General features: G+C 40.4%; 1 protein-coding gene across 7 annotated transcripts in view; it reads right to left on the bottom strand.

The window, feature by feature from the left end:
- Positions 1–13,611, bottom strand: part of LOC122878125 (cAMP-specific 3',5'-cyclic phosphodiesterase 4D-like) — a 105,387-nt gene that overhangs the window by 43,896 nt on the left and 47,880 nt on the right. For 2 of the 7 annotated variants that reach the window (XM_044200489.1, XM_044200492.1), the window contains exon 1: positions 10,221–10,678. The exons of 4 other annotated variants lie outside the window; for them this stretch is intronic. In XM_044200489.1, coding sequence (XP_044056424.1) covers positions 10,221–10,432 — 212 coding nt within the window. In that variant the 5' untranslated portion in view covers positions 10,433–10,678. Of the gene's footprint in view, positions 1–5,048; positions 6,115–10,220; positions 10,679–13,611 lie in introns of those variants that run through there. One more of the 7 variants, XM_044200496.1, reaches the window with a different exon arrangement.

Raw genomic sequence — 13,611 nt, 5'->3', positions numbered from 1 at the left:
GCTGCTATGTAACCAAATCCACCAGCCAAATGACTTCTACGGTCCAGCTGGCTGCTGGCTCCTATGACAACATAACCTCTGGTAATGAGAATAAGCTGCAAGGGGGGAGTGTCACGTATCTGTGTGTTTGGGAGTGTGAGAAAGTGCACATGTAAGTGTTTAAACTGAGTAGTAACTAAGTTTAAACTGATATACAGTGTCAAAGTTATATTGACCTTTTATGAAAATATCAGCTATCAGTCTGTCAGTCAGCTATCTTATTTTTCATTAATTCATTTAATACACTACTTTTCAACTCGGACCTTATTTACGAAAGGGTTTTCTATGCTTTAAAGTCCTGCATTACACAACCTCACAGACTGCTTCAGTGTTGATAAACTTAGCATTCTGTTGCGGCTCTTCAGTGAGCATAAAGGCACTAAGGCTTCAGGCTCTGGGCTTCAAAAAGAATAACAAATCTTTGAAAACAGGAAGCTTATAGTAAAGTCAGACAAGTTTATACATTCTTCTCAAAGACTGACTATGCTTTCTGCCAAGCTTTCTTACTTTATTTCCCCTGTCTAATGAACAGTACATCCACGTTAGAACCACACTCATCTGCAAAATAACATCAATAAACATTTTTCAGTACAATGAAGATGTGTTTAACTAGGTTAAAAAAAACTAACTGGGTTTTTTTTAGGTCTAAACAAAAGTTAAAAGTTATCAAAACTGAAAATGTCTGTGAAATTGTGCTACACAGAATTATAAATGATAGTCAACAATATTTTAGTACAGTCTGGGTTGAAAACAGTGTACCTATCCTTTTAGTTATGTTTTACACAACAATGTAATTCTTCATTAAAAGCCAGTAATGTATCCTGGAGACTGTGACATTAAACATGTATGGTGGTTGGGGATGTCTTAAAGACCTGGTAAAACTTAGTCTGCACATGTATGTGTTGTATTTACTACAGTGAATTTGTGACAGTAGAGCAGAGACTTGCACCACCTTGTGGAGAAATCTTTAAGGTTGCACACTGATCTGAGTATATAGAGCAGTGACTTCCAACCATGCAGTCTGCAGGTTTTTGTTTCATCTGGTTGATACTGCAGCTGATTTCAATGGTTAACATGGTTAACATCCATTTAACCAGACAGGAGGAGATTATCGGAAAGCTGCCGTAGTGTTTGGTCAGAATGAAAATCTGCATTCATGCAACATGTGTACAACAACATGGCCATAGTGTTGGTGAGGTCACCAATTAAAATAACAGCGTGAACAAAAACAATCACACTGAATTCAACATTTCCTGTTATGATTTGTGCTGCTTTTACATGGAGTCCTCATTCTGATACGTGTCTGATTTGTGGCGATCAGACCTCAGTCTGATCGATTTTATCACTAATTTTATTTTTCAGTTCTTTTAATTCTTTCCAGTGCAACATTTGTCATGGATTAAGGCTCAGTGTTAATGTAGTCTTTCCGAGCCAGCATGGAGTGGCTATTAGAGGAACTAATACATCTTTAGTTACTTTTACATTGACTTCAACAATCAGTCATGGTGGTTTCTGTTTAGTTCATACTCATATTTATATCCTCCTGCACGACTGAAGTCATGCTGCTTCTCCTGCACCTCCCACAAAACACACAACCTGCAGTTGCAGTTGACCAGAATGTGTTATTTCAGAGGGCAGTGTCTGTTTATTTTGTTATTTTTTGGATTTAATCTTTATTTGTCCAAGATAAGTTGACCAAGCATGCTTCAGTATTTCCACAACGTCACCCAAAAAGTTGAACTGTTTGATCTAGGACGTCAGAGAATATTGACATTTAGCCAATATGTGATTAAAGTCAGAGTGCAGCTGATTCAGTCTGCTGAAGGTGGACTGATTATCCAGCAGAGGTCGCTCTGTGCCTAGAAACTACAGTATGTTTACACACAGGAGCGAAACAAACACACACATACAGACACAAGACAAGGCAAGAGGGCAAGGCACTTATTACCACAGTTAACAATAGAAACTGCAAGAATTTTAAAGGGTCAGTATCATTAAAGTTACTATTTTCTTGTGTGGGGTTAGTGTGAAAGCTGAAGTGTTTCACTTATAAAACTGAACCCTCTGGGCAACAGACCACACCTTTTCCAGCATTAAACCCCAAATAAACATCTTCCACAACACATCTCAACATCAAGATCAATACTGACTCAAGCCTGAACCTCTCTCTCGTCTGGCTTTCCACTGCTAATAAAACACAACTCCTAATTTGGCAACATGACCTCGAAGTACCTACAGCAATTCTTCGGGGGAACAATCAATATGGATTTTGGGACGGGTGACTGTGGTAGGGTGTGTGTGTGTGTGTGTGAGTGTTAACACGAGAAACGAGAAACACATGTCACATTCACGTGTTATGTGCAGCCAGGCTGGCGGGGCTGAGGAACTATTCCAGGCTCGGGGGTTTATTTTGGGGGGTCTGTTGTGTCATTGTGCCCCCCCCCCCCCCATCACTCCTGCTCTGTTTGGACTCAGCTGTGGCTCATTCCCAGTATCTTACTGGGAATGCACTAGTTGATAAGCTGTGACCAATATGGGATTGACCAGGCTGCCTCAGTTGGGTGTGATCTTAGAGTCTTAAACCCATTTCACACAGCTTTAATCTGTAAATGATCTGGCTAATTTACATATATCAGTCATGTGTTAACAGGAGCATGAGTCATTTTCTCAGGGAAGTCACTCTGACAACTTGCCAAATCATGATGTAGTGACATTTCCAAATTCCCCCACTTTCCCTGACCTTTGAGTATATTCAAAAATCCAACATCAAGATCAGTCTATCTCTACATGTTTGACAAATATGCAAAGTTGCCAGATAAGATTGTTACACAACGAAGCATTTTAACCCGGAAACCCAAACGTTGCTCACTTCAAGAAAAACAAAAAGGTTTTGGGCCGTGGTCAGGTGGTTGCTGTTGCCTGTCACTTAGTGTCAGTTCAGACAAGATTCAAGAGGAGACAGTACTTACAACAAAAGCGTCTGTCTGCAGCTGCAAAACAAACTTTTTCTCTTTGACATCAAGAACAAAGACATTTCTTTGTCATTTGAGGTAATTGTTACATGGTAATCAAAACACCTACAGCACTGATAAATGTTTGACATTAAAATTGCATCCTTTTTATTATCTTCTTAGTTGGCAGGTTTGAGTTTGAATGGGAACAGCAACAGTCCCGGTACAGCCACAGGTGCTACTAGCAACATATACAGCAAAGTCTTCTTCTGTACCAAGGACAGCTTTGTCAGAGAAAAAGATAATTAAAGTTATTATTCTTAGCTTCCCTCTTTTTTAACTGTAAAGTTCTTGCTTTTGCTTGTGTGATAGCGGTGAAGGTGTGGCATGTGTTTGTGGTATGGGAGGCTGAGTCAACCACTGACCCAGCAGCACAGTGGAGAGTTGGGCGGTGCCCACCAATCCAAGCCCAGTTCAATGCTTACCAGGACTGAGGACAGGAACAGGCATGAACACACAAGTGAGAACACACACAAAACACAACACATTGGAACGCATTTAAACACACATACAATGGGAACATGTATAGAAAACATGTATGTGCTTATAACTTGACACACATGCACTGACACACATAAGGCAGTTGTGTTTGTCATCAGTGTAACATGAGTCCGTCCCTCATTGTAGATCAGCAACAACAAGCGGGGCTATCTATCCACCAACTCCCTCCCTCTGCTCACAGACTGACAACTCGCACACACTCATATACACACAAAGTGTCAGAGAGAAATGTTATTATTCACAAATTGAGGCACATGCGCTTATAAAAATGTAAACTGTGCTGCATGTCCATCTGCTTTCAAACTGCTTGAACACAATCATCTCCAGATGATCTAAAACTAACTTCAGTGCTCTGTGTTCAGTCAGAAACATTTGTCTCAGGGTCATCATGCTGAAAAATTTCTCTAAGAGACTACAAAAACAGGAAGTCTGTTGAATGAAACTTCCCACAAACAAAACTTGCTTCCTCTCAAAAGCTGTTGGGTAAAATGCCAGCAAATAGAAAAAAAGTGCAGCTCAAGAAGCACCAAGTCACACACTGGCCTCAACAACAGGGTGCTGAGCAACACACATCCCACTATATGAACCCATACAAGGATCCCATCACCTTTCAAGGTAATTAAACCCAAATTTAATGGATATGAAGCTACACTCCCAATGTACAGTATTTTTAAACCTCACCAGACCAACTCTGCAATCATACAACTGTCTTGAGTTGTCTGATGATGCGAATGTTTGCAAGTCATAAATCTTTCCAATCTCTATCATCCATACCATATGAATTGAACATGGCATTGGTGATTACCTAAATTTCCCAGAATGCTGTGCAGATGGAGAGAACTAAAGTGTAGAGAGTAGAGTAGAGTGATACTCAGGCCAAGAAAGCAAGGGTTTCTGGTTGAGAAGAAACAAGAGTCTCAAAACCTTTACTGCAAACTCAACCTGTTCTGTTGCTCCACTGTATTCTGGTCCATTTTCTTCCACTGAGCGTGCAGAAATTGGTTTATGTGCCTCAATGGATTTCTTTGTGAACACCAGTGTACCTTTAGACTAAAGCACTTGCTCTTTGATTCTGCAGGCTGACACCGAAACCAAAATATTCGCAGTTGATGTTTTTGAACATTTTCAGACATCAAACTATATTCTATTTATACTTTTAAATATTATTACAAGTAGTATTAGGGCATTACAGTCTGTGCACAAGTTGCAGCTGAGGTGTTACCTATTTTCGTATTTTAGACCATAAAAGTAACTGAATAAAAAATAAACCTTCAAAATCAGTACCATCAGTGCACATGCATTATCAACAATAACAGAAAAATCACTGGTGCGTAAATCACTGAATGTACAGTGTGACCTTGTCTGTTGCTTTAGCAGACAACTATCACTCCAGGTCTGTGAGCCATGTGTGTGGCTATACTCTGCAGCTTCTATGAACACTCCCGCTCATGAAAATGAGCACAGAAAAGATGCAGGATGCATAGTTTAGAAACATACCCCAAGCACGAGTGTCTCCGACCGTGTCCGAAACCAGTCGGCACCACTTTCCTTGCCAAGCGGAGGTCTTTGTTCATTGTCCCTTGAGCTTCTGACACATTTGAGACACTCAGGGCTGTAAAGAAAATAACCTGCACATCTGAACCAAGCCTTGATTTTTGAATTTTACAATTCAGTCTGTTATTTTTCTCCCATGAACCACCAAGTGATTCTGGATTGACTGCATGAGGTTTTGTACTGCGATAAACCAAAACACAGCAAGTTTTCGGGTGAGAGACAAAAGAAACCCTGATAGTCAGACGAAGGACAGATCTGATTAATCCTCAGTGCATCAGCATGCAGGAAACATTGGTGAGGAATGCTGCAGAGTTCTTCCACTGAGGTCCCAGGCAAGCCTCAACAAGGCTGACTGGAGTGATATTCAATTAGTCTCTCCAGAAGGAAGAAGAAAGGGAGCTGCTGTAACTGAGGACTCAGCTGCATTGAAGGATTTTCCACAATTGTCTTTCCTCTCACTGGTTTGTTGTTGTTGTAAATACCCAAACTAATCCCAACAGTGACATTGACTCCATCCCTGAAAGGATCTTTAGTAGCACAGCTCCAAATTGTCCAGGGGATGCAGAAGATCTGGAGAGAAGTCTAAAAACTTATGAAGTAGCTCTGTTACTCTGCTTCTCTGTCAGTCAGTCACTCACTCTGTTTGCAGGAAAGGGGAAGGGTTTAGTTGTTGCTGAGAGCAATGACACTGCAGGGTAGCGTCAGCGCGGGTTGACCTCTTCCTTCAGCAGTGTGAGAGCTTGCGGAGTCCCTTGAGGTCGCTGTGGGAGATGAAGACAGCCAACTATGTCCTCAGGAACTATCAAGGAGTCTGACACACATTGGATATCCAATGCCAAGACGAGTATGCAAGAGCTCAACTTAAAAGTTTTGGTATCAAGTTACAGGCTGATCCTCTTTTAAGCAACATTTTCAGATATTCATGGCAAAGCCAAAGCAGCGAATGTTGACCTTTTCTGAGCTTTGAGAGATTCCTACATTTAGACAGTTACAGAGGAACATTTTGGTCTGTCTCAACTTGTCATAGAGAGATCTGACTCCACTGCGTGGCTAGCGGGTGTTTTTGTGTCTGGCAGAGCTGGCTTGGCTCAGCCTTCGTTGACACGTGAGATCAACGGGCCGCCTGACTTGACACCCTCCTTCTGCTGCCCTGCAGCTACATAATTACAGGGGGATATTGTTAGAGTTGGTGCTGGGCAGGGTGACAAGGGGGGTATGGGGGGGAAGATGAAGGGCATGTAAAGATGCACAGAAAACCTGTTACACAAAAGTACCAAAAAAAACACAATCTCACCGATATTTATCAGTCTTTTGAGTTTTAGTGTCACATAGAGGAATTAATTAGGGCTGCAACTAACAATTATTTTCACTTTAGATTAATCAATTAACCAATTAATCGTTTATTCTATGAAATTACAAAAAATTGTGAAAAAATACCCATTACAACTTCCCAGAGCCCAACATGACGTCTTTAAATACAGTAGTTGCCAATTAACCAACCAGTCATCTCAGCTCTAGTCTAAATGCTAAAAATGAAATTATGGAAGGAAAACTGAATAATTAAGACTATAAACCAATCCTAATGCAATATAAAATTGTCTGTCCACACACATGACAGTTTATAAAGATCCTGCTCACAGGATGACATCCTGGGGGATCCACTGGGTGATGTTCCTGATATATTTCAAACCCTAGATGAAAAACAGAAATCAGGAAGGAAAACCTAACTACTACTGAAAGAGAGAAAGGTACTGTAGTAGAAGAGGAGTGTGAAGATAAATTTCACAGCTTCTCTATATTCATTAACTTTTCACACATTATATGAGTGCATCAGAAGATAAAACATGGGATGGTGCTTCAGCAAAGAGACTATTGACTCAGAGGTGAGATTACACCACTGCCATACACACATACACATCCTCGTTCTGAAACCCGACAACAGTTCCCAGCAATAACGTTTTGACTGCAGCGAGATCTCACCAATACAGAACCATTAAAATTATGTTCTTGAAAGAAAGTCTTAGAAGAAGTATTTGTTGGTGTTATTGTAAATTATGACATCTTCATGAGCCATCGCCCAGAGGGAATATTTATGTTTTCATTCTAGACATTTTTATTGCTTTCCCAAGCACGTTCAAACCTCAGGGAAAAATCTTGAACCTCTGAGTAATTACATTTTGGAGGGGCAATATAACCGGTGTAAATGGCACACAAGTAGTGATACAAGCCATTCAGTGATATAGATGTGGCTTTACAGTGACTCATCAAAACAGGGCACCTACAATATATCAGTTGTTTTTTTACAACAAGGACAACTTCTTCAGTGTTACCATGTTTTTTATTTCCACATTGCTTACAGCAGAGAGGACTGGCCATTGACAGCAGTGAGGGCAGAGCCTGTGTTTCTAGCTGCTAGCACTTAAAGTTTCAAACATTTCAGCTTCTGATAGAGGCACACTCGTTGCGTGGCAACAGTCAAAGCCACCACAACCACTTCCCTAAGCACTACATGAACACTGCAAACTAAAAAGAGGATGTTGTATAGACATACACGATTATCTTCTTAATGTGGAATAATTTGCTTCCCATGTGGTCGGTGCTTTTATTTTTTTATTTTTCATTATTCATTTAAACATTTCTGCTGAAACACTGCCTCAACTGTTTCATTTCACACATTTAAAAAAAACATAAACTTGGTGGCCTAGGGATTTTAGACACTGACCATATAATAACAACGTCCCTGTATCTAGTCTCTGTACCCTCATTTCCTGTCACCTCCCTACTGTCCTGTGTCAAATATTGGCAAAAACGCAAAAAACTAAACGTCTGATACAAAAAAATACAATTTCTCTTGCCATTAAATTTGAACTTCACCAGCTCTGCCTCTTATCTGCGTTTGGGTCCTACTCCCCTTGTGTTCCCTGTTTCCTTGCGTGACACTCATACGACACACACAGTACCAAAACATCAATATTGTTATCACAGGTCAGTACAGGTGGCTCCATCAGCAGAATAATTACAAGAAACCAATATATGTATGTTGTCTGTCATTGTACATTGTTACTGTGTCAAGTTGTTGTCTGATGTGTACAGTGCTATGGAAAGGAATTTCCCCTCGGGGACAATAAAGTGTAAAGTCTATATATTAAAACAGCAGGCTGGAGCAAGACACAGGTAATGTGACAAACACAGTAGGCAGATGACATAAAGTGAAGCTGACCATGTGCCCTTCAATCTGGATTATTTTGGACTGGACTGAGGGGGGAGGGGGCACAGCACAGGCACCCAGGTGTTCATGTAGCTGATGAAGTATGTTTTAATGAATTCCTATAAAGTTTTAAATGTGTATTTATTGAGTGTAATTTTTGGTAATTAAAAGTTTGCTCTCCACCAAAATTTATGGTTAAGCTGCTTGCTCTTTATTTATTTATTTATTTAAACTGTGATGACTTACCCTAAAAGTCACTCTTCTATATTGCACTCCTAATTTTACTCCTGGATGCACTTGGTGAAATTTGGTTAACTTGAATTACTTTTATCTGAAAACTGGGTTAGATTCGCAAGGGAGCTTTTCTCATCAGCGCTTAATAAGAAATGTGTTGGTTGAACAGGCTGGAGCATTAACTAGATTAATGAAAAGTAATGAGAGGAAGCAAAGGTGCATGTGGTAGGCTCTATGCATGTAACTAAAATCATTTGGAAGCGAATGCCACACTACATCATATTTATAATAGCAATATTCCCCTGGGTTTTCAAAGGTTCATAAAGACCTAGATTATTTTTTCCTTTAGCTGTAATCTTGTGGGTATGTATGTGAAACTGACAATAAGAAGAGTTAATATAAAACCACAGGAAAAATACCAACACTACTGTTGCAAACAGCTTGCAGCCACATGAAAGAGAGCCCTTCTGCCTCATAGTGACAGCATGTTGATAATATCAAATGACTTAGGACAACATTTTTGAGGCAGCAGTGGCAAACGTTCTTTCTCAGTATTAAAGTCCTCTTAAGATGAAACTGTCTTACTGTCTGTAAGAGCAACAATTACTCAGATCATAAAGCAATGTAGTGTGATTATACAAAAAATACCAAAATGTTAAATAATTATATAATTTTGTACAAATAATTGAATTTAACAGTTTCTTACAGACATCAGTCTACACTTGACTTGGAAACTTTCATGACCCTAAAAATGTTTTTTACTTTGTGGTTACAGACAAGACTGAAAAATGAGGGCTTTAGACATCAGGGTGGTTTTCCTTCCATGCAGCTTTCCCCAAGTTTCCTCAAATGACCTATAGGTCATGGTTGTGTATATGGAAAATTTATTTCCTACGTCACTACCCGTCAGCACTGCTTTTTCTCGCACTGGTTAGTTTCTATTTTAAAAATCAGAAAATTACTTAATGAAGTCACTTTGATATCTAACATTCTGTTCTGAAATGATCATCTCCACTCATCACAATACATATTGGAGTTCTGCACGTAAAAGACACACATGCTGCCTGTTTTCAGTCATGAGTGAATAAATGAAGGTACAGCATTAAGCGTCAGCCTTGTCTTTACTGCGGTGAGTTGTCCCTAATAATTCTGAACTTTGTGTCTGCTGAACAAAAACCTCAGGTCAGAGACTAGGAGTCCATCTGCTCCTATGATCCTTTCTCCTCACTATTCAACCTGTGTCAGGCATCCTGAATGCAGCACTGAACACCTTAGGCACAGAACAAGAAACTCTCTTTCATTGCAAGAACAACGAGGTCCATTGAGATAACACCCATCCCGACGTCAACAGAATCATGATTTCCCACAGTTACCTTCTCATTAGACAATGGGGCTTTTTTTGCCAAAGCAAACCCATGACACACATTTTGATGACGTGAAAAAGCAGCTTTTGTAATACTGCGAAATGCCCCATTACCTATCAGCCCCTGAAAAAAAATCATTGTACTTTAGTTTATTCAAGTTCAGCAGGGTCACACTTTCGAAAGAATCTGAAGATGAACACTGAATCTCAACCTTCAAAATTCATTCATCTTATCCATGTACGACTACAACTTCTCTACACAAAGTCCTGTAAATCCTAACCACAAAAGGCTTCTAATAATTAACACTACCTCGGTGTGTGTGCCAAGGTGAAGCGCCTCTGCAGGGCGATGCTACGGTTCACGAGGAGCTTGCGGAATAGCAGAGGAGAGTGGCGGGGGGACATCCTTGGAGATCCACAGGGCGAGCCAGACGTTGACTGCGGTTTCAGCTGGATGGGCTGAGGGCTGCTGAGTGGGACGGAACCAGCCTCCCCAGAGCTTTCCGAAAGGATGTCACTCATGCTGCCGTGTAACAGTTGAACAAAACCTGATCTCTTGTGCAGCTCTCAGTCCTGACAGGTAATCCAGGTCATCCATTTCAAGGAAGCAGCATTCTTCCAGGGAAATCACAAAATAACACTTAAGTCTGCCTTATTATGATGCACTTCATACTCAGAGACACTTGTGGGATTCTCTAAATTCTTCAGATCCACTGTTATTTTACAGCTTTAGAAGCTCCATTACCTTTCTCAACAGGGCTATCTGCAGGCACTGTTGATGGACACAGACACGAGTGCAGGAGTGAGCCCTCCCCTCAGCAGTAAGCTCTGTTTACATAGCACTGAGCCCTGCCTAAATATGGCCAGGCCTGAATTATAGCGTTGTTAGCTTGTACCGAGGGTGAACTAGCTGTGCCCAGCACTCCCTTCGTGCAAGAGTAAACTGGCAACCATCAACCACACCAGTTAACATCTGTTTCCTTCCTCAGCCCATCAATGCACAAGCACAATTATTACAGCTCTGCCTGTGTAGATACATGCCAGAGCTGTGTTGCATCGAGAGGCTGCAGCCTGGATAGATTTTCATTATGGTGGTCAGTGGGGCCCCTCTCTGTCTAAAAACAGAGCCTGCTTGAGATAAATGATAACAGGAAACCTGGAAATGTCACTTCAACTTTTAGTCATATCTCAAGTGAATAGTGCTTTCCCAACGGGGCTAAGGGGTGATGGAAAAACAGAGATCAAGCAGTATTTTATCTTTGACCCACAGACAGCCATTGACCCAAACCTCCTCTACCCAAAACAAAACCTTGTGAATTCAGCCAAAATACACAAACTGAAGTCCTAAATCTGCTTGTACTTAAACATTTCCCTTGATAAGTAGCATGATGCAGATACATGTTGTTCCTACCTTACATACATATACAATACTAACATGTAACTTACAGTACATCCCCCCGTCTATTCCTATCAAATAGACAAGTTCACACCACGTTAAATTTCAGGCATTCATAGATCCTAAAGGTTGCCAATGGCTGGCTGTGTGTCAGGGTTCAGAAGTATTTATCCTGATGGTTATCACTAATGCGCTTAAGATGACAGTAGACGAAAGCAAATATGACCCTTACACTGTAACTGTGATCTGAGAACACGTGCTTTTATAAGAGCTGGTTAAATCAACACATATCTGAACTCACACATCAGAAAAAAGATCAAGATAAAGGAACTGCAAATCACATGCTGAATTATAAATCTTTTTAACTGCTTCATCCATTATTCAAACTGTTTAAATTACTTTATGCAAGATCCTCTTTCTTTTTTTTACCTCTATGTAGCCTTCTTTGTTCTTAAGATGTTTATTGCCGTACCATATCTGCACTGCAATTGTCATAGATCACCTGTCAATCAAACAGTGTGACTACAATGTCTTTATGCTAAGGTTTTATGTAGATGAAGTCTGAGTTTCTGTGGGTAGTGCTCTTTTCTTTGTCTGTTCAATCATAGTAACATGAGAGCAGCAAACGTTAAAGTTCTTGTTGAATATCTATAGGTTAAATCCCTGTTATTAAAAGCCATGTGAGTGGGGGGCTGAGTAAGGTGATTAATACTTAAAACCTACAATTATTGCCTTTTAGTTATGTCTGTATAGTATCTAAAGAGCATTAACATCTTTATGGCAAATCAGAAAATGAGTCCCACATTTACTATTCACTTTGTAATTATGTCTCTTTGTCACTCTGCATCCATTTTAATGAAGCATTAAAGTTATGAGCTAGAAGGGCTCTTGAGCCTGAGGGGCCGACTGCCAAAGTACTGATTTAACTCGGGAGGGGTCAGGAGGGGTCATTGCAATGAGCTCACTAACAAAAACACAGCTGTTGTATGAAGTGCTGCCAAATGTGACCAGCAGATGGTACCAACGTACAAACACACAGCAAACACACACACTGAAGCAGACAAATGAACTAACATGAAAATACCCACACGACATAAACTCAGCATTACAAAATGTCAAATCATCCCGTGGGGTTTTGACATGGAGAAATTTAACTTATTCAATGTTCTCTGGCATTTGGTTAAACATTTCTCCAAGGCACCTTACAACATCTTAACTGTATCTCCAGCATAGGAGGCCCCAGTACGTTTTGAACCGCTAACCCTGGAAACAGTCCACATCATCTGCTAACACAGTCTACCATTACGCATGTGACTAAATGAGGGTTTGGGTGAGTGGGAGAAAATAATTGAAAACATAAAAAACTGTAGACAGCGTGGGCCCAGTCAATCAAACGGTTGCAATTATGAGTCAATGGGGATAAAAGACGAGGAGCTGAATCCCATGCCTTTTCTTAAAGTGACTAATGCCGGGATATGTGGAACTATTTATTCAACTGAGTCATATACCCTTCCTCCTCCCACCACCAACACCAGATCAAACACACACATACACACAACCAGGGCTGGTTGAGCTGCAACACACACACACACACACACACAAACACACACACAAACAAATTCATTTTAAAACACAGACAAACTTGTGTTACCCGAAAAGCCTATGGAGTTAACAGTACGCACACTGCTTTATCCATTAAGCTCCAGTATCTGTAGGTGTAAATGCATCATACTGCCATTCACATACTCAACCAAGGAATTTTAATAAAAAGGGATGGAAACAACCCTAACTACATAAATACAATTTCATTTAATCTACACACTTCTCTCTTCCTAAGACAGCAGCAGCTCCTATTGAAAGCTTCTCTCTCAAGGTTATGTTTTTAATAAAAAAGAGATTTCCTTCTAAAGTGTGTGTATTTTCAGCAGTTAAGCTTCCATAATGAATGATTCCTCAAGTGCTTTGTGGTGCGGTGAAGGAGATGACAGAGACCCACACTTTCACAGTAGGTGACAGGAGATTTGGGGGTTATTTGGACGTAAGTGGATCTATAGTGGATGACATAACCAAAAAGTATTTCCGAGGACCAGTCTAGTACAGACAAAGATGGAGGATTAGACCTGCAATATGCACCTTTCTCACAATAATTGAATATTTTTATTGTAGCTTTTCCCTGATTCTCAGGACATTTTAGGATGTAAACCGTTTTAAATGAGTGAGGATGTGGGTGTGCCAGCAGTGAGCTGGGTGTGATTATCAAGGCGACTACTTCTTCTGTCTGTAAGGTCTGTGTGCTACAGGCATC

The sequence above is a fragment of the Siniperca chuatsi genome, linkage group LG6, assembly GCF_020085105.1.
Source record: "Siniperca chuatsi isolate FFG_IHB_CAS linkage group LG6, ASM2008510v1, whole genome shotgun sequence".
NCBI lineage: Eukaryota > Metazoa > Chordata > Actinopteri > Centrarchiformes > Sinipercidae > Siniperca > Siniperca chuatsi.
This window is presented reverse-complemented; position numbering and strand designations above follow the sequence as displayed.